The sequence below is a fragment of the Ranitomeya variabilis genome, chromosome 6, assembly GCF_051348905.1.
Source record: "Ranitomeya variabilis isolate aRanVar5 chromosome 6, aRanVar5.hap1, whole genome shotgun sequence".
Classification (NCBI taxonomy): domain Eukaryota; kingdom Metazoa; phylum Chordata; class Amphibia; order Anura; family Dendrobatidae; genus Ranitomeya; species Ranitomeya variabilis.
The window spans coordinates 400,680,071-400,701,179 of NC_135237.1; the positions used below are offsets into that span (position 1 = coordinate 400,680,071).

Here is a 21,109-nt window from a genome sequence, read left to right on the forward strand (position 1 = left end):
CGTTGAGGCACTTAAAAAAACTGAATGACACTATCGATGTGGATCTCCAGAAATGGGCTACCGATATTCAAACCAATAAAGCGAGGAAGTTTAGACGTGATGTGAGGGACAAACAGACGGCGAATGTTTATAGATGGCGGGGCTCGGGGGAACGCTCCCGCTCCCGTTTCAGAGACCTGTCTAGCTCAAGATCGAGGTCACGATCCGTAGCGTCTAACATCTCCCGAGATGTGTTACAGCCCCAGGCATCTGAAAGTCAATCTGAACCAATAACCTCGCATAACAGAGTCATCACCAGACAGACTGCCAAGAATAAAAAGTCAGCTGGCAGATACCAGGGGACGGGTGCCCAGGGGGGCCTTCAGGTACTTAATCTCTCAACTAGAACGTTTACCCCCACACAAATCGATCTGTTGAGTAGGGGCCTGACTTTTTCTCCCACCCACCCCTTTGATTTTTTCACAGCGTTGAAAGACCTCCATCTTTTTTCAAGGAAACTGATCCTGCGCAAATTACATCATAAGAGCCAGGATCCTACTGACCCTCTAACTGAGACGGAGAGGGAAACATTACGAATTCTAGAGGAATTGCTGGACGAACAATCTTCGACACCTCAAAGTAGGTTTCCACCTGCCATCATGCCCAGATCGGCGAGGTTTCCCCCCTTGTCACTCTGCCCAGCGGTGGATTTATTCACTAAGATGGTTAGTGCTGACTTTAAAAAACTTTCTTCTAAGCGTCGTTTTGACAATCTAACATATAGTCAACGTTCTGCCATCACAGAATTACAATCTTACACCGATGTGGTTTATAAGCCGGCTGACAAGGGGGGAAACATCGTCATCTGGCCATGTTGTAAATATGAAAAGGAGGTGTATCGCCAGCTTAGGGATTCAGTGACATATACTAAATTGACTTATAACCCGATGTCTTCCTTCTCGTCTCAGTTACAGGTGATACTTATTCATGCATTAGAGGAGGGTACTATTAACAAAAAGGTGTGCGAGGGATTAACAGTCAGGTCCCCCAGGATCCCCACTTTTTACCTCTTGCCCAAGGTCCACAAGGACGCCGTCAACCCCCCGGGACGTCCGATCGTGTCGGGCATTGACGGGCTTTGTGACCCGATCTGTAAATTCATAGATTTCTACCTTAAACCTCTGGTCGAGGCTCTCCCGTCATATGTCAGGGACACGACGGACGTCCTTACCAGGGTGGACGGCGTTCTTGTGGACCCAGATGTCCTCCTGGTCACTGCGGACGTGCAAACTTTGTACACCTGCATTAATCATGAGCACGGCCTGGCTACCGTCCGCCTCTTCCTCGGGGCCTCCGACCTGGACGGCCCTTTGTGTAATTTCATCCTCGAGTTGCTGCGCTTTGCCCTCACACATAATTTTTTCGTCTTTAAAGACTTTTACTACCTTCAGAAGCGCGGCACAGCCATGGGTGCGGCCTGTGCCCCCTCGTACGCCAATCTCTTCCTGGGGAACTGGCAGAGATCCTTGTTTGGCGACGGGGGGACCCGGGCCGCTGACCATGTGCTGTGCTGGCTCAGATATATAGACGATATTTTGTTTTTGTGGGGGGGCACTGCGCGGCAACTCGAGGATTTTATGAGTCAATTGAATGACAACCCGTTCAATATTGTGCTGACATACCAATATGATGCTGGGCGTGTCGACTTCCTTGACGTCAGTCTGGAGATCGACAGCACACGTCGCATCCAGACTGATGTCTTCAGGAAGCCGACGGCCGTTAATGCCTTGTTGCGAGCTGACTCAGCACACAATCCTACAACAGTAAGGGCCGTCCCGGTCGGACAGTTCTTGAGGATGAGGCGGATATGTTCCACAGAGGATACTTTTCAGGCCCAGGCCGTGTCTCTTAAAGCCCGCTTTGAGGCACGCGGCTATAGCCGCAGATGCATCAGGCGGGGCTATGATAGGGCCAGGAGGACGCCCCGTAGTGAACTTCTCTACAATGTGGGTCATCGAGCTAGGGTTGGGCCAGGGGATTCAAAAATAAGATTCATTACAACATACAACCATGAATGGGTCAATATGAGGGAGATTCTGGCCTGTCATTGGCCCATCCTGGGCACTGAACTGTCCCTGGGCTCCATACTTGGCGATTTCCCCTCGATGACAGCCAGGAGGTCCCCTAATCTCAGCAATATGCTCGTTCGAAGCCATTATGTGCCCCCTGCCAGTAACCCCTTTGGCTCAAGGGGTCCAGTGCTTGGTTGCTTCCAATGTGGCCATTGTTTGGCCTGTGCCAACATCGTCCGGACTACTTCTTTTACATCTTCCGATGGTAGTAGGACATACTCGATTAGACACCACATATCTTGTGGTACGAAAAATGTGGTGTACTACGCCACGTGTAGTTGCCCTCTAATTTACGTGGGCCTCACGTCAAGGGAGCTCCGTATACGCACTAGAGAACACGTGCGGGACATCCAGGCCGCCAGTACTGTGGTCGATGCCTCTCTCCTGAAGACGATTCCGCGCCACTTCAAACTTTTTCATCGTTGTGACGCGGGGTCGCTTCGGGTTAGGGGCATTGACTGCGTCCATTTGGGTACGCGCGGGGGTGATTACAAGAAAGTACTGGCACAACGTGAGGCAGGCTGGATTGTGAGATTGAATACAGTCGCACCTAACGGCTTAAATGAATCGCTCAGTTTCGCCTCATTTCTATAATGCTTTAATTGTGCGCAGATCAATCTTGCATTATATATAGATTTTCATCATGGTCTCTCTATATCCCCCTCCCTCTGTTTTCATCATCCGACCTCCATTCCATTGGTACAGGCTGTTCCCGCAGCCGGGACTTGTTTTTATTGTTTTTATAATAATTTTTTATTCTGTGTTATTCAATTTGTTATGTTTCTTATTCCTCTTTATAGTCTGTTTCACCTTCTGGTACGCCGAGATTCATCTATATGGTTATGAGACGTCACTTCACGATTTATCGACCGGTTGTGGCGGATTCGCCCCTTTAAAAGCTCTGGAGAAAGGGACGAGATATATGTCAAGATCGCACGCTGAACATATTTTATCTTGTTGTATATGTGTACTATTATACCACTGTTCCCCGTGCAAATATGCCGTATATCTATTTATTCATATTTTTCTGCCCCCTGAGTATGGCCTATCATTTATGGTCTCTCATTTGTCTCTGACCGATGGTTTGTTTATTTTGTGTTATTATGTGCCTTTACATTGGTGGCAGTGCGCGTTCGCGGGTCTGTATCACCGGCTCCTGTTCCGGATCGGCGTCTTTTTGCCTCCCACGTGTGTGCAGGGGTCTTCCTTCCCCCTGCGCACACGTGGTGATGCTGGACGCCGCTTCTGGTCTCAGGACCTGTGCTCCGATCTGCGCATGCGCCGGCATCGCCGCCTACCATTGGCCGCTTCTGGACATGTGAGACGTCACATGTTCAGAGTCCGGCCCCTTTTTAAGGTCTTTCTCGGCCTCTCTGATTCATCCCCTTGAGAAAGCTGGTTACCGCGTAAGCGAAACGCGCGTCGGGGGTCTCTTTCTTCTCCGGTCCCAGCCTGGTGTCCTGGTTAGCCCACATCATTCAGCGGTAAGCATACTTGCGGTGCCTATTACCGGTGACTGCGGTCACTGCATTGCACCTACTTAGCTTTTTGATAGCTTGCGGCTACGTCCACTCTCTACCTGCGGTTTTCTGCAGAACATTGGATTAGTTGGGCCCCGTTCACCAGTGGTACTGTCTGTCCCCATCCTTTTTGCACTTTACATGTAGTTTCTATTCATGTTTTGTACTAATTTAATTTATGTGCGTATTTACACATTATATATTTAATAAATATTTAATACATTTTGATACCCAATATACTCCTTTTGTTCTCCTCATTCTCTCTATTACATTTGGCGTAGTCGGCAGGATGTCACACGGTAGCGCGGAAGGGGCAGACCAAGCAGTTGAGGGAGGTCCCAGGACTAGCATCTCCCTGGGAGCCATGTTAGCTAACCTGCCAAAATTTTCAGGGAGTAATGTCATGTTGTGGGGTTGGACGGAACGCATCTGAGGGATGATGCGGATGCATCCTGCTCTGCAGGCAGAAATAGCTGTGATGGCCCTAGAGGGGGATGCACGGGGCTCTGTTATACTCAGACCCCCCCAGGCGAGAGATACCCTGGACAAAGTATTACGTATACTTGAGGAGACGCATGGGGACCCCACTGACGTAGGGGAGCTGCGCATGCGACTGTTCCGCTGGGTGCAAAGAGAGGGGGAGACCGTGACGCAATATATGAACGCACTGCAGGAGCTTCATACTGCCATTATACAGAAGGACGGCGTAGGTGTGGGGTCAGTTGACGTTGTGCTGCGAGACCAACTGGTGACAGGCTTGCGAGATGTGTTGATGAAACAGGCCCTGCGAGAGCGCATGGGCGTAAAGCTAGATACGACTTTCTCTGAGGTCGGGAGTGAGGCACGCACGTGCGAGCAAGAGCAAGGGGTGGTAGGGCCAGTGGGAAAGGTATGGAGCAGGGAGGTAACAGCCCCTCAATGGGTAGAAGACTTGAAGAAGGAGGTTAAGCGAGTCCGTGAGGAGGTGGCTGAATATAAGAAGATCCCTGCTGCAGAGTACAGCCCTCCGGTTCGAGAAAGAGAGACCGCCCTCCAGCGAAGAAGACTGCCTAGATGCTACAACTGCGGAGCACCCAGTCAAAATGAAGAGGAGGCGATGTGGACCCGAGATTCCCAGCTGAAGATAAGAAGAATCTGGGAGGAGATTGAGAGTCTGGGGAAAGCCCTTACTGCCGTTTTGGGGACCAGCGGCATACCCCGAGGTAACGTGCGGAAGCCACCAGAAAGAGATAGAGGAGAGGTGCGCAGCATGAAGAAGGCTTCGGTGGTGGCCCCAGAGTGTAACTCCGTATCCTGGGGTGAAGAGCAACCGCAGATGAGAGATGTCCCCTGCCGAGGTCGGCGATCCAGACTGAAGCGCCCTCCAGACAGATGCAGACGTGAGTGCTGGTCGTGCAGAAAGGTGGGACACATGTCCAGAAATTGCTCTACCCGAGAAGAGCGGTGGCAGAGATCCGCTCACCCCTCTGAGGGTCCTGCTAACTGGAGGGAACGTCGCCCCTGGAGGGAATGGTACGGCAGGAAGAGAAGAGTTCCACCTAGGGCAAGACAGTACCACAATGTCGGACGCCAAGGAGAGGTGGAGAAGGTGTCAAGCATCTCTGGTGAAATGACTGCGCTGTCCCAACGCGTAAAGGCGAACCTGGTGCATCTACAGCCTGGGTCTGAAGGTTTTGTTGGTGAGACTCAGTCCGGAGGAAAGAAAGTGACGTTCACTCGAGAAGACCACCAAAGTGCTTTACTACCTTGCCCAGCACGAGTTCCCGAAGAAGGAGAGAAAGTGCTGAGTGTTCCTGCGACACTCGTTTTCAAGGTCCAAGCCGATGAGAAGGAGGAACCACTGATGTTGTCCCCTGAGGTGAAGAATGTGCTGGCTGTCAGCTCACCAGTTCCTGATCGGACGGGGAAATGGAACAGCTGTGTGAGACAGGGCGCGTGGCTGAGAAGCCCTGCGAGTGATACCCACAGAGCCCGGCGCAGATGACAGAGTCCGGCCTGCATGGTCTTAATTCATCTGACTCAAGCTTCGACGAGAATGCTCCGGTCAAAGAAAGGGGGAGCTATGGAGAAGAATTACTTGTACTAAGCCCCCAGACTGAGGAACCAGAGCAAGAAGCCCCTACGCAAACACCTGCCACCGGCAAGGCTAAGAAGAAGAAAAAGAAGAGGACAGCAGTTGTTGATGAAGCAGAGAGAGCATATCTCAACCTGACTGATGAACAGCTCCTAAACCATTTAGTTTGGGAGTATGTGCAAGAAGAAAGGCAGAAGGAGATGCAAGGATTGCCAGTACTTGACTCCCCTCAAAAGAACAAAGAGAAGCACAAAGAGACCTCGCCCGTGGAATGGCGAGCTTTAAGAGAGGGGGAATGTAAGGAGGTTGCTTTCCCTGCTCCTTGCCTGGAACCATGTAGTCAGACAGCTGGGTTGTTGGGGGGAAGACTTTCATATTCATAAAGCCAAGCTACCAATTTAATCCACAGCAAAGTGCATACAAAGTAAAAAATATCGAGATATAATATGTATAATGTGTTTTGCATGCAGATAAACCCCTTATTTCACAAGTAAAATTAAGATTTTGACTAAATGACAATCACATTTGAAGGGATGTTTTGTAAATTCCTATTCATTGCTCCTCATCACGGTACAATGCTAGAGCAATTTTCCTTGTTCCACTTTACAGCTGAAAGTCACTTTCCCTAATTTAAATTCAAAAGCAAAAAGCTGCTCTCTATAGTTGAATGGGCTTTCAAACTTGTTCTGTTAAGGGAAAAGCCTAATGGGAAATACACTTTACAGAAATTAAGCAGTCCAATATATATATATATATATATATATATATATATATATATATATATATATATATATATATATATATATATATATATATATATATATATTTATTTATTTATTTTTATATATTAATATATATATTAATTAGAGATATGTCTATAGATATATCTCTATAAGAAAAAGTAAAATATTATTAAAATAAAAAAAGTATCTAAATTACTTCCAACACATTGCTCATTCATAAAGAAATATAAAATGTATACATGAACAGGTTTTCCCTAACAGCAATAAGCAATGTTGCCTAAAGCAAATCACTGACCATACAGTCGAAACTGTATCACAAAACCACATCATACCAAATTATTTTATCACCTTCTCGACTAACATCTTTTTTTAGTTTTTACATTTCATCCTCACCCTTCTTCCAAGAGCCATAAACATTTAACTTTTTTTGTTAACAGTGTATGAGGGCTTGGTTTTATTACTTTATTTTTATTATTACATCATTCAATTTACCATGTGATGTACTTGTAAATAAGAAAAAAAATTACAGCGATACTACATGTGTATTTTCTATTCTTTTAATTTAATGGGGGTAGAAAAAGTTAATCAAACTTTTTTCATGTTTTAAAAAGTTTCCCTCACCATATTTCGTAGTTCCCTTAACAGGCTTGAACCTGCGATTGCCCAACTGCTTGCACTATATACTGGAAAACCAGAGTATTGCAGTATATAGCAAACTTGAAGACAGGGACCAAACATTGGACGTACAAGTAAATCCAACGTTAGGAAGGTGTTAATTATAACTGATTTCTATGGAAAAGCAATTTTTCTAAATGGTTTAGATTGACTACTTTTGTCTTGGTAGCAGCACGCACTCTCTCCTATAAGTCTCAGTCTTCACTGCAGGAGCCAGCGTTGCAGAATCACATTACATTAGATGGCTCTGGCTCCTGCACTGGAGATCAAGCAAAATCTTTAATGCAGGCAATTTACAAAACTATTATTGTGCATATCTATATTTAACGGAATAATAGCAGGGATCTTCAGAATGGTTCATTATATTTTATACAAGATGATCAATAGAAATGCATTTTACCTGAATAAATTTATTTTCTTTCTCAAATTCTTCCTGGTCTTCATCAAGCATAGCTAAAGCATCATCTGTGAAAACAATGAGAGAAACTGTCACTTTTCAACATACAAGACTAAATGCTGACATGCAAATGTGAATTATTATCCTTAGAGCTAAAAAATAAAACAAAAAAAACACACTATGGTAGAACCACAAGTTAGTAAATAATTGGTCACTGATTTTCTCTGAAAAGTTCTAAAGGATGATGCCTCATTTAAAACCATAACAAGGGAAAATAAAAATAGTGAGGCTAAAGGAAGGTTAGTAAGAAAGTGGACCAGCTTGTTAACAAAAAAAAAATCATAATCTGTGGAGTTGCACATAATAGATCAAAAAGCTTTCAAAACGCATCCAATGTAGCAAAAAAAAACAAAAAAAAAAACAACTTACTTCCAACAATAAAATCTTCATCTTTTAAGTCATTTGATGATCCAGTGAAACTTGCTGCTTCTTTTTCAAATGGCTTATAGTAAGCAAGATCAGTAACCCACTTGCCTTCTTCATTCTGATACACAACACTATGCGCCTGACTTCCTGCAGAAAGATAAAAACTAAAACTATGTAAAATACATAAAAAAGTTCTCATCAATGGTTCATGGTTCCAGTGACAACTGCACTGCACTGGATAGGCCAGGGAAGCTAATCTCTACAGGACACAGCAAGGTTAAATTCCTGTAGAGACCGTCTATGCCCCCCAGTGCTGTAAGGATGACCTTACATGGGGATAAACCGCATGATGAGTAGAGGGGCACAGAGGAGGCATGGAAGTTAACGCAGTGACAGCCTCCCCTATCCAAGACTAAAAAAATTATGATTTTAACTAACAAATTTCAGAAGGTCAGCAGAATTGAGGATGTGATTAAGAAACTCCATACCTTTATCGGCATCACTATGCTGGAAGCTCCAGTGACCAGAATGCATTTCATCAGACTGCCAGATATCCTGACTAGGCCCCATCTGGTTGGAACAAGTAGGTGTCAAATATGTATCTGCTAATCGACTGGCATTTCCTTTGCCAACTGTATCTAAGCTTGCGGCATCCACAAACCCCGATGTATGGTCTGAATGCGAAAATATCCGAGACAGATTGGCAGAGTTCTCAGAACCAAATTCACCATTTGAAGCTCTACCATTTTGGAAGTATAGGGAATTCAGTTTCTGTGTCGTGTTTGCAGGTAACGAATTCAGATCGCATGAACTCTAAAAAGAAAATACCGTATATAGTTTTTATTTCACAAATTGAGTTAAGAATAAGACGAAAAATTACACAAATTAAAAGGGTAAAAATTTATAAGAGAATCACCAACTAAACACTTCAAGAATAAAGTGTGGCTAAAGTATTTCTACGCTTTTTTCACCTTTCCTTACTCTAAGGAATAGAGTAATAGAATCTTGCCCTCTTCAATTTTTACCAGATAGGTAGGAAATTTGACAGCATATAATCCCTCCCTGTGTTTCAATGGAGTTAAATCTTTCTTGCTGATATCAATTGCTCCCCCTCTCATCCTTCCTTACACACAAAGTAAAAACTTTTCATCCTGTTCCCAAACTAGAAAAAGCACACAGCACTCTGAATATAGCAACTTCTATCAAGCAAGAATATTGAAACAACATTAGCAGCATACAGGATTCACCAAAAAATAAAAGCACATAGGCTTTAGTACAAGATCTTAAAAAGGGAAATAATCATGTATGCAACATACCATTCATTAAAGGTTATTCACAGAATTAAATTCAACATTGTCCATACTGCACTTCTGAAGTGCAAACAATGTTTCTGCTTGAATCCCCCTAAAAACGATATCAAGACAAGGCCCTAATGGAGCCATAGGCCACTAGAACACGAACAATTCAAATAAACATCCAAAAAGGCAGGGTCTTACAGAAACAATATGCAGTTCATTTGAACTCTGTTAGAGCCATAGGCTGTTATGATACTATCAGGAGTTCATCTCAATCCAGTTTTGAGAGTGATTCATATTGAAACCCTGATCACACTTTAGAAAAGCAGTGTCAATAGTGCCTAACAAACTGTACAATAACTGCAACTTCGGATTTATGTATAAGAGATTACAACAGAGTCACGGTGGTAGGATCATCATCAATTTACTAGAGAGGATTTGATCACGATAGGACTGGCGAGTAGTGTTGAGCGATACCGTCCGATACTTGAAAGTATCGGTATCGGAAAGTATCGGCCGATACCGGCAAAGTATCGGATCCAATCCGATACCGATACCCGATACCAATACAAGTCAATGGGACTCAAGTATCGGACGGTATTCCTGATGGTTCCCAGGGTCTGAAGGAGAGGAAACTCTCCTTCAGGCCCTGGGATCCATATAAATGTGTAAAAGAAAGAATTAAAATAAAAAATATCGCTATACTCACCCTCCGACGCAGCCTGGACCTCAGCGAGGGAACCGGCAGCGTTGTTTGTTTAAAATTCGCGCTTTTACTTGGTTACGTGAAGTCCCGGCTTGTGATTGGTCAGGGTGGCCATGTTGCCGGGACGCGGACCAATCACAGCAAGCCGTGACGAAATTACGTCACGGCTTGCTGTGATTGGTCCGCGTCCCGGCAACATGGCCGCCATTAACCAATCACAAGCCGTGACGTCACGGGAGGCTGGACACGCGCACTTTTTAAAATGGGCGCGTGTCCAGCCTCCCGTGACGTCCCGGCTTGTGATTGGTTGCGCCGCGGTCAACCAATCACAAGCCGGGAGGCTGGACACGCGCGCATTTTAAAATTTTAAAATGGGCGCGTGTCCAGCCTCCCGGCTTGTGATTGGTTGATCGCGGCGCAACCAATCACAAGCCGGGACGTCACGGGAGGCTGGACACGCGCCCATTTTAAAATGCGCGCGTGTCCAGCCTCCCGTGACGTCACGGCTTGTGATTGGTTGCGTCTCCCATGTGACTGCGACGCAACCAATCACAAAGCCGGGACGTAATTTTAAAATCCTTAAGGACCTGAAATTACGTCACGGCTTGCTGTGATTGGTTGCGTCTCCCATGTGACTGCGACGCAACCAATCACAACGCCGGAACGTAATTTTAAAATCCTGAAGGACCTGAAATTACGTCACGGCTTGCTGTGATTGGTTGCGTGCCGGTCACATGGGCGGCACGCAACCAATCACAAGCCGGGACTCACGTAAAGGAAAGAAAAGCGCGAATTTTAAACAAAGAACGCTGCCGCTTCCCTCGGTAAGGTGCAGGCTGCGTCGGAGAGGTGAGTATAGCAATATTTTTTATTTTAATTCTCTCTTTTACACATTTTTACATTAATGTTGTTTCGATACCGATACCCGATATCACAAAAATATCGGATCTCGGTATCGGAATTTCCGATACAGCAAGTATCGGCCGATACCCGATACTTGCAGTATCGGAATGCTCAACACTACTGGCGAGTAAACTGGGACCAAGGGGCACCTTTCCTAGCCCTAGGGGGCGCCCTAGCTCGCCCTGTTCCCCGGGATACCTCATATGGTGAGGATGCCAGGGCCTCCGCCCTTGCCCTGTCTCCTAGCTGCAGCCCTGCGTCTTTCCCCCTTCCCCTACCCAGGGAAGGGAGGCGCTACCGTGTACCATAGTACACAAACTTGACAGACAGGGGAATAAAGACAAGGGTAAAAGAAAATTCCACTCACACAAAATATACTCTCACAAATAACAGAGGTATTCAAAAGGGTCTGAAGGACGGGAGAAGAAAATAAGGCAGGTAAGGATGAGGAATTTCCAAGCGTACAAACCAAGCAACAGTCGCACAAACTCCTCCAGCTCTCCAGATCTATGTAGCAAGTGCTAACTCAGACAAGAACCTGGCCAGAAAGCCTAGCTTTTATAGGAGAGAGGAGTGGCTAACCGAGCACAGCTGAATGCAGGGCCGATTAACCCCTGTCCTGCTGAAAGAAAAACATTTAATACACTGGAGAAGTACTTCTTCTCAGCGGCAAAGCAGGAGCCGTCAGGCGCTGCGGTCTTCTGGCACTGCTCTTTAGCAGAAACTCAGTGACAATTTGCATGTGAAATGGATGCAAATAATATTGTAGGACTAGATCAAAAGGTCTGTACCATACTGTCCTGTTTGCAGTCCCACAAGGACTGTTTGTGGAGACAAGCACAACCTTACATGCTTAGAAGTAGGCCTTGCTTATAAAAGTCCATATATGGCTTGGAAAATATTTAGATGGATGTGTAAATAAGAAAATCATGGGGTTATTTGTGACCAAGTATCCCATGTTGTGACTTAAGGACCTACATCTATAAGTTGCGGACTTCAGCACAGGACAAAAACAAAAAGATAAATAAAAAATAGGAAATAGCCTGGTGTTTCCAAATCTGTAGGGCAGTCAGGTGAAATCTGCAAAAGCAGGTGCTAATGCAGCATCCAAGTAAAAAGAGACAGGTCCAGTGTTAACATGACATCTCCAACACATTTCTGACTCATGGGTCTAGTTCTGGTCTCGCCTAAACATATGGTGACATATGCTCAGTGCTCACGAGTGTATAAAATCGGACAAGTGCAAGCCAACCAAAGCCATATTATGGGGCAGTAGAGATGTGCGATTTTTTTTCTCATGAGGAGTCAGTCTGAGGAAAACAATTGTAGCATGCTGCAAGTGCATTCGAGAATCCGATCACACTCACCCATGTAAGTCTATGGGTGTGTGTGAAACATCGGACTGTACTTGGATATCATCAGAGTGCAGTCCGATTACAGTGGATGTCGGCTATGGAAGAGATGGAGAAATTACTTCCTCAGTCTCCTCCGCACCTGTGCTGTGATTCTCCAATGTGAGGAGATCAGAGCACAGTGCACTGACACTCGACAAACGCAGAATAGAGTTTGAGCCAAGTGTCATTTGCATAATATCTCGCATGAGAGAAAAGACAGCCGTGTGACCCTGGACTAATTGGGAGAAACGGAGAGGTCTCCAATTTTTGCCATTAATAGGATACAAAGTTAAAGAGCTAAGCTTCAGGACTATTAATTAGCCAAGGCAAACATTTAAATTTAATGACATTTTATGTCTTCGGCAACGTAAAAAAAACAACTATAATTATACCGTACTAGAAGGAATATAGATGGAAAAAAAATATTAAGTGCTAAGCAATGTAGTAATAGAATACTTACTTGTCTGTCCCAGGTAAACTGTTGACTTTTTTCAAATTCAGAAGACATTTCTTTGGTTTTGTTTGAGATTCCGCCATTTCCAATTGGGGCCATCCTGTCACCTGACACCTAAAAAGTAAGGATTTACATAATGGTCCACATTTAGTAAGGTCAATGCACCAGTTTCTGGTGAACTGGGTGTTAAAACTGAGGCAAAGTTTAGGCCAAAAAGAACTATCGCATGTGACACCACTATCTTGGCAAAATTAATGATCTAAAGAAATCCAACCCCATAAGTAAAGAGTGCTGTGTGTAGGAAGATGTGACATATCTCACACATTCAGACTGTCCGGAACAAACTTATGCTCTTTATCTATTGGACTGCATTAGGAAATGAGGAGCAGTATGAGAATTTTTGAGATAGGTTATTTACCTGCTTAGGAAATGCTGTACTTTCTTCCCCAGCTATACTTCTGGTTGCTGGTTCTTTTATTCGCAATTCACATACGAGGGACTTTGAAGTGTCAACATTATTTTTACTTTTAACCATTTCACTGCAACCATCTCCAACTTTAACACCTGCAAAAATGAAACACTTAACACAATGCACATGGTCGTCACCCAAATATTCAATACCTCAAGTTAATTTGCACCGTCCTCAGGTTCAGCGCCAAGTCTCCGCTGCTGCTCCCGCATTGTATCTGCAGGCTCTGCCCGAGATGACGCATACGTCCTTCAGAGCCGCTGAGCTCTCTTAGTGGCCACAGGACTGTCAACATGATGTCAGCGCTGCAAACAACCAACACTGAGCGCAGCACCGGAAACGGTTAGCAAACAGTGGCTTTGGGTTTCTTTTTTGTTGTAAAACAAACCGGGGGAGAGGTTTTTTTGGAAATTGTACATCCAATTCAGATATACAATAAAAGATACAAAAATTAAATATTTATATTTCTGTCCAGCCATTCTCTTCACAAACAAAAAAAAACAAACAATTAAAAAAATATTTTATTCAATATATGTACCCCAAAAGATTGTCATTACAAAATACATTATGTACATGGAAGACAAGCCTCAGCTATATCACAGCATAGAAAGATGGAAAAAAATATATAAAAAGCGTCCTTGACCACTTTCTGCCACAGCTACATTCCCGCTTTTGTTTTTTTTCCCTTTCGACATGGCAATGATTTTTTTGTGGAACTTTTAGTTTTGAATTAAAGGAAAAGATTCCCAGTGTGGTGAAATTGCAAAAAAATTGGGAATCATAACTTATGTTCACATCAACTGAGCAAGTGTGAAGCACCAATATATATGTTTACAACTAATGGGAAAAAGGTGGTGTGATTCACATTTTTAGGTTTCTTAAATAAAAATGTATAAAATGTCACGGCAGCCCGTCACTACCCCACGATCACATCTATAGCAGCATTTAACAAACTAGCAGCAGCAATTGCAGCATTCTGGCAGATTCTGGCTGTGTAATACATCAGGCATCTGCCAGGTATGAGGCCACCCTATAATCCTGCATAAACCGTACTTAGCGGTTTTTGATTATTCCGCGTCAGTGCTGTCTCTCTACTTTAGACTGTCACTTTCTTCAAGGTACAGTGGAGAAGGTAGTGTTGCTGGGAAATGACCTTCATCAGTTAAGAAATTAATATTTTAAAGGGAACCTGTCATGTCCTTTTTGTGTTATAAACTGTCCCCAGTGTGTTGTTATGGAGACAACGTCCATCACCAACATTGTTTTCTCAAAGAAAAGCTCCCAGTAGATGTGTAAAAACACTTTATATCATTAGTACATTGCATCATATAACTTCGTTTCAGTCATAGGGGTGACACATTTTACCGCTTTAGCCAGTGTCAGTCATGGCCCTGTTAAGAATTTTTCATGCCTACATGGTTACTGATTGCCGTGAATGTGCTTATGTCATGGCTATGGTCTTGGAAATCTCATGCTTGCGCACTGCCCATCTAGTCCCCGGGCATGCTCACTGAATCTATGACGGCAAGTGGGAAGACTGTTGCGCATAGCATGCACAAACTATCATGTGGCCACTGACTCACAGTAGCTGCTGAGCATGTGCACATGCGAAAAAAAGGTGGGAACGTACACCCAGAATCAGTGGGCATGCCCGGGGAGCTGATAGACCGTGCGCAAGTGCGGGATTTCTGAGGTGGCTAACGTGATGCCAGGCCATTCACGGCAATCAATCACAATTCGGTGGGCGTGCATAATTTTGAGCAGGACCATCACTGATTGTGACTGAAGCAGTAAAAAGCACCATCCCTATGACTGAAACGAAAGGTATGTGATGCAAGGTACTAGTCATATAGAGTGTTTTTACACATATCTACTGGGAGCTATTCTTGTAGAAAACCATGTTAGTGATGGATGTTGTCTCATGCAACACTGGGGGGCAATTAAAAACACAAAAAGGGCATGACATGTTCCCTTTAAACCATTACTTACATTTGCCTTTTTTTTTCTTTTTTTTTTTTTTTCAATAGCCAACAATGCCTTGAAGCTACCAAAATAGTGGCATTCTTAAAAGGGGCTATTACGGACCTTTTTCCTACAATGGGGAAATGCACTTAGCAGGTAGTTGCCTGCCTGTTCTGCTGTGCGCCTATTTCTCCTGGGAGCGATTCTACCACCTTCTGTCACAACAAGTCAACAGAGAATTTCTTTCACTTTCAATATTGCTTTGTCCAAGGGGCATTCCTGCTGACATCATACCGATTCACAGCCGGCTCCTCGCTGCCTATTGAGTGCTGAGTTAGTGCAATTTACATTGCATGAGCTGGCGCATCAGAAGTGCAAAGAACTCTGCAAGTAAGGCCCTCTTCACATGTCCCAGTCTGCAGTACGTGTGGCATCCGTTTATTTCACAGATGCCATATGTACCCATCATAATCTATGGTGCTGCACACATGTTGGTGTGTTTGCACAGACCTTGTGTCTGTGCAAACCACAAGGACAGATGTCCGCTTTTTACCACCAGCACGGATAACACTGGCCAATACAAGTCTATTGGTCTGTGAAAAACACGTACAGCACATGGATGAAACCCGTGTGGTGTACGTGTTTAACATAGCTAAGTATTGGAGAAGCTATGGAATGGATTTTTCTTAAGCCATACTTAAAAAAAAAAAAAAAAAAAGGATGACACTGATTGCTCACTGATCAAAACCACGGATGACAGATACCGGTTTTGTTGGTACCGGTATACGGACGTGTGAAGAGAGCCTAACTCTTATTTCCAGCGTCTACACAGGGCATCAGTGTCACTAACAGACTTCCTATTACACTGCTTGTATTCAGCGCATGTGCACAGAGTCAGGCAGCAAGGAGCTGGCTGTCCGTTAATATTACATTGGCAGTGACACTCCATGGACAGAAGAGAAAGGAAAAGAAGGAATTACTCTATACACGTGACATCACATGAAGTGGGAGAATTGAGAGAGGGAGCAGTTCTGTGATTGCTCTGACATTGGAGAAATCGGCACACAGCAGAACAGGCAAGTGCTTAGCCCCATAGTAGGAAGAAAAAAAAAGTCCCCTTTAAGTAAGTAATAGATAATGTATAGCAAATACACTGAGTACATTAACAAACATACCAACAGAAGACGCTGCAGGTGAACACACCACGTAACCCTCTGCAGACTGTCTAGAAGCTGACACATCAATAGGAACACTTTGCATTTCATTTGAAGATTCTTCGTCAGAACTGCCACCTTCCAGGCCTGGACGACAACTTAGACTTTGCTGTTCATCATCCTGGAGAAAAAATAAAAATAAAACAAAATATAAATATATAAAAAATATAAATATATAAAAAATATAAATATATTAAAAAAAAATATTATATATATATATATATTACACATACATACACACACAGTACAGACCAAAAGTTTGGACTCACCTCATTTAACGATTTTTCGGTATTTTCATGACTATGAAAATTGTTCATTCACACTGAAGGCATCAAAACTATATATTAACACATGTGGAATTATATACTTATACAAAAAAGTGTGAAACAACTGAAAATATGTCTTATATTCTAGGTTCTTCAAAGTAGCTACCTTTTGCTTTGATGACTGCTTTGCACACTCTTGGCATTCTCATGATGAGCTTCAAGAGGTAGTCACCGAGAATGGTCTTCCAACTATCTTGAAGAAGTTCCCAGAGATGCTTAGCACTTGTTGGCCCTTTTGCCTTCACTCTGCAGTCCAGCTCACCCCAAACCATCTCGATTGGGTTCAGGTCTGGTGACTGTGGAGCCCAGGTCATCTGGCGTAGCACCCCATCACTCTCCTTCTTGGTCAAATAGCCCTTACACAGCCTGGAGGTGTGTTTGGGTTCATTGTCATGTTGAAAAATAAATGATGGTCCAACTAAACGCAAACCGGATGGAATAGCATGCCGCTGCAAGATGATGTGGTAGCCATGCTGGTTCAGTATGCCTTCAATTTTGAATAAATCCCCAACAGTGTCACCAGCAAAGCACCCCCACACCATCATACCTCCTCCTCCATGCTTCACGGTGGGAACCAAGCATGTAGTGAGTCCATCCGTTCACCTTTTCTGCGTCGCACAAAGACACGGTGGTTGGAATCAAAGATCTCAAATTTGGACTCATCAGACCAAAGCACAGATTTCCACTGGTCTAATGTCCATTCCTTGTGTTCTTTAGCTCAAACAAGTATCTTCTGCTTGTTGCCTGCCCTTAGCAGTGGTTTCCTAGCAGCTATTTTACCATGAAGGCCTGCTGCACAAAGTCTCCTCTTAACAGTTGTTGTAGAGCTGTGTCTGCTGCTAGAACTCTGTGTGGCATTGACCTGGTCTCTAATCTGAGCTGCTGTTAACCTGCGATTTCTGAGGCTGGTGACTCGGATAAACTGATCCTCAGAAGCTGAGGTGACTCTTGGTCTTCCTTTCCTGGGGCGGTCCTCAGGTGAGCCAGTTTCTTTGTAGTGCTTGATGGTTTTTGCCACTGCACTTGGGGACACTTTCAAAGTTTGCCAAATTTTTCAGACTGACTGACCTTCATTTCTTAAAGTAATGATGGCCACTCATTTTTCTTTACTTAGCTGCTTTTTTCTTGCCACAATACAAATTCTAACAGTCTATTCAGTACGACAAGCAGCTGTGTATCCACCAGACTTCTGCACAACACAACTGATGGCCCCAACCCCATTTATAAGGCAAGAAATCCCACTTATTAAACCTGACAGGGCACACCTGTGAAGTGAAAACCATTCCCGGTGACTACCTCTTGAAGTTCATCAAGAGAATGCCAAGAGTGTGCAAAGCAATCATCAAAGCAAAAGGTAGATACTTTGAAGAACCTAGAATATAAGACATATTTTCAGTTGTTTCACACTTTATTGCTAAGTATATAATTCCACATGTGTTAATTCATAGTTTTGATGCCTTCAGTGTGAATGAACAATTTTCATAGTCATGAAAATACAGAAAAATCGTTAACCCCTTTACCCTCAAGGGTGGTTTGCACTTTAATGACCAGGCCAATTTTTACAATTCTGACCACTCTCCCTTTATGAGGTTATAACGCTGAAAAGCTTCAACGGATCCCGATGATTCTGACATTGTTTTCTCGTGACATATTGTACTTCATGATACTGGTAAAATTTCTTTGATATTACCTTCGTTGTGAAAAAAAAATGGAAATTTGGCGAAAATTTTGAAAATTTTGCATGTTTCCAACTTTGAATTTTTATGCAATTAAATCACAGAGATATGTCACACAAAATACTTACCGTATATACTCGAGTATAAGCCGAGATTTTCAGCCCATTTTTTTGGGCTGAAAGTCCCCCTCTCGGCTTATACTCGAGTCATACCCGGGGGTCGGCAGGGGAGGGGGGGTGGTTGCTATCTAATTATACTCACCTACTGCTGGCGCGGTCCCTGCGCGTCCCTGCTTCTTCCAGCGCTGCGTAGTCTTCCTTACTGAGCGGTCACATGGTCCCGCTCATTACAGCAATGAATATGCGGCTCCACCTCCCATAGAGGTGGAGCCGCATATTCATTTCGGTAATGAGCGGTAACTGTGACCACTCAATACAGGAAGAAGATGCAGCGCTGGAAGAAGCAGGGACTGCACAGCGCCAGCAGTAGGTGAGTATACAGCGCTGCGCGATATTTACCGCTCCTCGTTCCGGTGCGGCTCTGTCATCAGCGTCCTCTGGCTGTGATGCTCAGGTCAGAGGGTGCAGTGACGTAGTCAGTGCGCGCCCTCTGCTGAACGTCAGTGCTGAAGAGAGACGGAGCCGCACGAAAAGCAGGTAAATATTGAAAGTGCCGGGGGTCCTGAGCGAAGAGAGGTGAGTATGTGATTTTTTTTTTTTATCGCAGCAAAAGCATATGGGGCAGTGACTGTACGGAGCATCTGTATGGGGCCATAACGATTGTGCAGCACCATAAGGGGCAGTGACTGTACGGATCATCTGTATGGGGCCATAACGATTGTGCAGCACTATAAGGGGCAGTGACTGTACGGAGCATCTTATGGGGCCATAACGCTTGTGCAGCATTATAATGGGGCAAGTGTCTGTATGAAGCATCTTATGGGGCCATAACGTTTGTGCAGCACTATATAGGGCAAATATCTCTATGGAGCATCTTATTGGGTCCTTATTACCCTTTATGCAGGATTATATGGGGCATATTTTAATATGGAGCATCTAATGGGGCCCATCAAACTTTATGTAACATTATATGGGGCTCCTGATTCAATATGGAAATTCAAAAACACTTAACCTACTGATGTCTCAATTAATTTTACTTTTATTGGTGTCTATTTTTACTTTTGAAATTTACCGGTAGCTGCTGCATTTTCCACCCTAGGCTTATACTCGAGTCATTAAGTTTTCCCAGTTTTTTGTGGCAAAATTAGGGGGGTCGGCTTATACTCGGGTCGGCTTATATTCGAGTATATACGGGTAATAAGTAACATTTCCAACATGTCTACTTTACATCAGCACAATTTTGGAACCAACATTTTTTTTTGTTAGGGAGTTATAAGGGTTAAAAGTTGACCAGCAATTTCTCATTTTTACAACACCATTTTTTTTTTTTTTATAGGGACCACATCTCATTTGAAGTCATTTTGAGGGGTCTATATGTTAGAAAATAACCAAGTGTGACAGCATTCTAAAAACTGCACCCCTCAAGGTGCTCAAAACCACATTCAAGAAGTTTATTAACCCTTCAGGTGTTTCACAGGAATTTTTGGAATGTTTAAATAAAAATGAACATTAAACTTTTTTTCACAAAAAATTTACTTCAGCTCCAATTTGTTTTATTTTACCAAGGGTAACAGGAGAAAATGGACCCCAAAAGTTGTTGCACAATTTGTTCTGAGTACCCCGATACCCCATATGTGGGGTAAACCACTGTTTGGGCGCATGGAAGAGCTCGGAAGGGAAGGAGTGCCATTTGGAATGCAGACTTAGATGGACTGGTCTGCAGGCGTCACATTGCATTTGCAGAGCCCCTGATATACCTAAACAGTAGAAACCCCCCACAAGTGACCCCATATTGGAAACTAGACCCCCAAAGGAACTTATCTAGATGTGTTGTGAGAACTATGAACCCCAAGTGTTTCACTACAGTTTATAACGCAGAGCCGTGAAAATAAAAAATATTTTTTTTCCCACAAAAATTATTTTTTAGCCCCCAGTTTTGCATTTTCCCAAGGGTAACCGGAGAAATTGGACCCCAAAAGTTGTTGTCCAAAGTGTCCTGAGTACGCTGATACCCCATATGGTGGGGTAAACCCCTGTTTGGGCGCACGGGAGAGCTCGGAAGGGAAGGAGCACTGTTTTACTTTTTCAATGCAGAATTGGCTGGAATTGAGATCGGACGCCATGTCGCGTTTGAGAGCCCCTGATGTGCCTAAACAGTGGAAACCCCCCAATTATAACTGAAACCCTAACCCAAATACACCCCTAACCCTAATCCCAACGGTAACCCTAACCACACCCCTAACCCTGACACACCCCTAACCCTAATCCCAACCCTATTCCAAACCGTAAATGTAATCCAAACCCTAACTTTAGCCCCAACTCTAACTGTAGCCTTAACCCTAGCCCCAACCCCTAGCCCTAACTCTAACCCTAGCCCTAACCCTAATGGGAAAATGGAAATAAATACATTTTTTTAATTTTTCCCTAACTAAGAGGGTGATGAAGGGGGGTTTGATTTACTTTTATAGCGGGTTTTTTAGCGGATTTTTATGATTGGCAGCCGTCACACACTAAAAGACGCTTTTTATTGCAAAAAATATTTTTTGCGTTACCACATTTTGAGAGCTATAATTTTTCCATATTTTGGTCCTCAGAGTTATGTGAGGTCTTGCTTTTTGCGGGACGAGTTGATGTTTTTATTGGTA

At 43.9% G+C, this 21,109-nt stretch overlaps 1 protein-coding gene across 3 annotated transcripts in view; it reads right to left on the reverse strand.

Moving 5' to 3' along the window:
* CEP192 (centrosomal protein 192) overlaps positions 1-21,109 on the reverse strand; it is a 241,915-nt gene that overhangs the window by 115,966 nt on the left and 104,840 nt on the right. For all 3 annotated transcript variants that reach the window (XM_077270146.1, XM_077270148.1, XM_077270147.1), the window contains 6 exons: positions 16,305-16,464; positions 13,117-13,262; positions 12,705-12,812; positions 8,435-8,759; positions 7,950-8,093; positions 7,524-7,588 (listed from right to left, as the gene is read on the reverse strand). In XM_077270146.1, the coding sequence (XP_077126261.1) occupies positions 7,524-7,588; positions 7,950-8,093; positions 8,435-8,759; positions 12,705-12,812; positions 13,117-13,262; positions 16,305-16,464 (948 nt within the window). The remainder of the gene's footprint in view (positions 1-7,523; positions 7,589-7,949; positions 8,094-8,434; positions 8,760-12,704; positions 12,813-13,116; positions 13,263-16,304; positions 16,465-21,109) is intronic.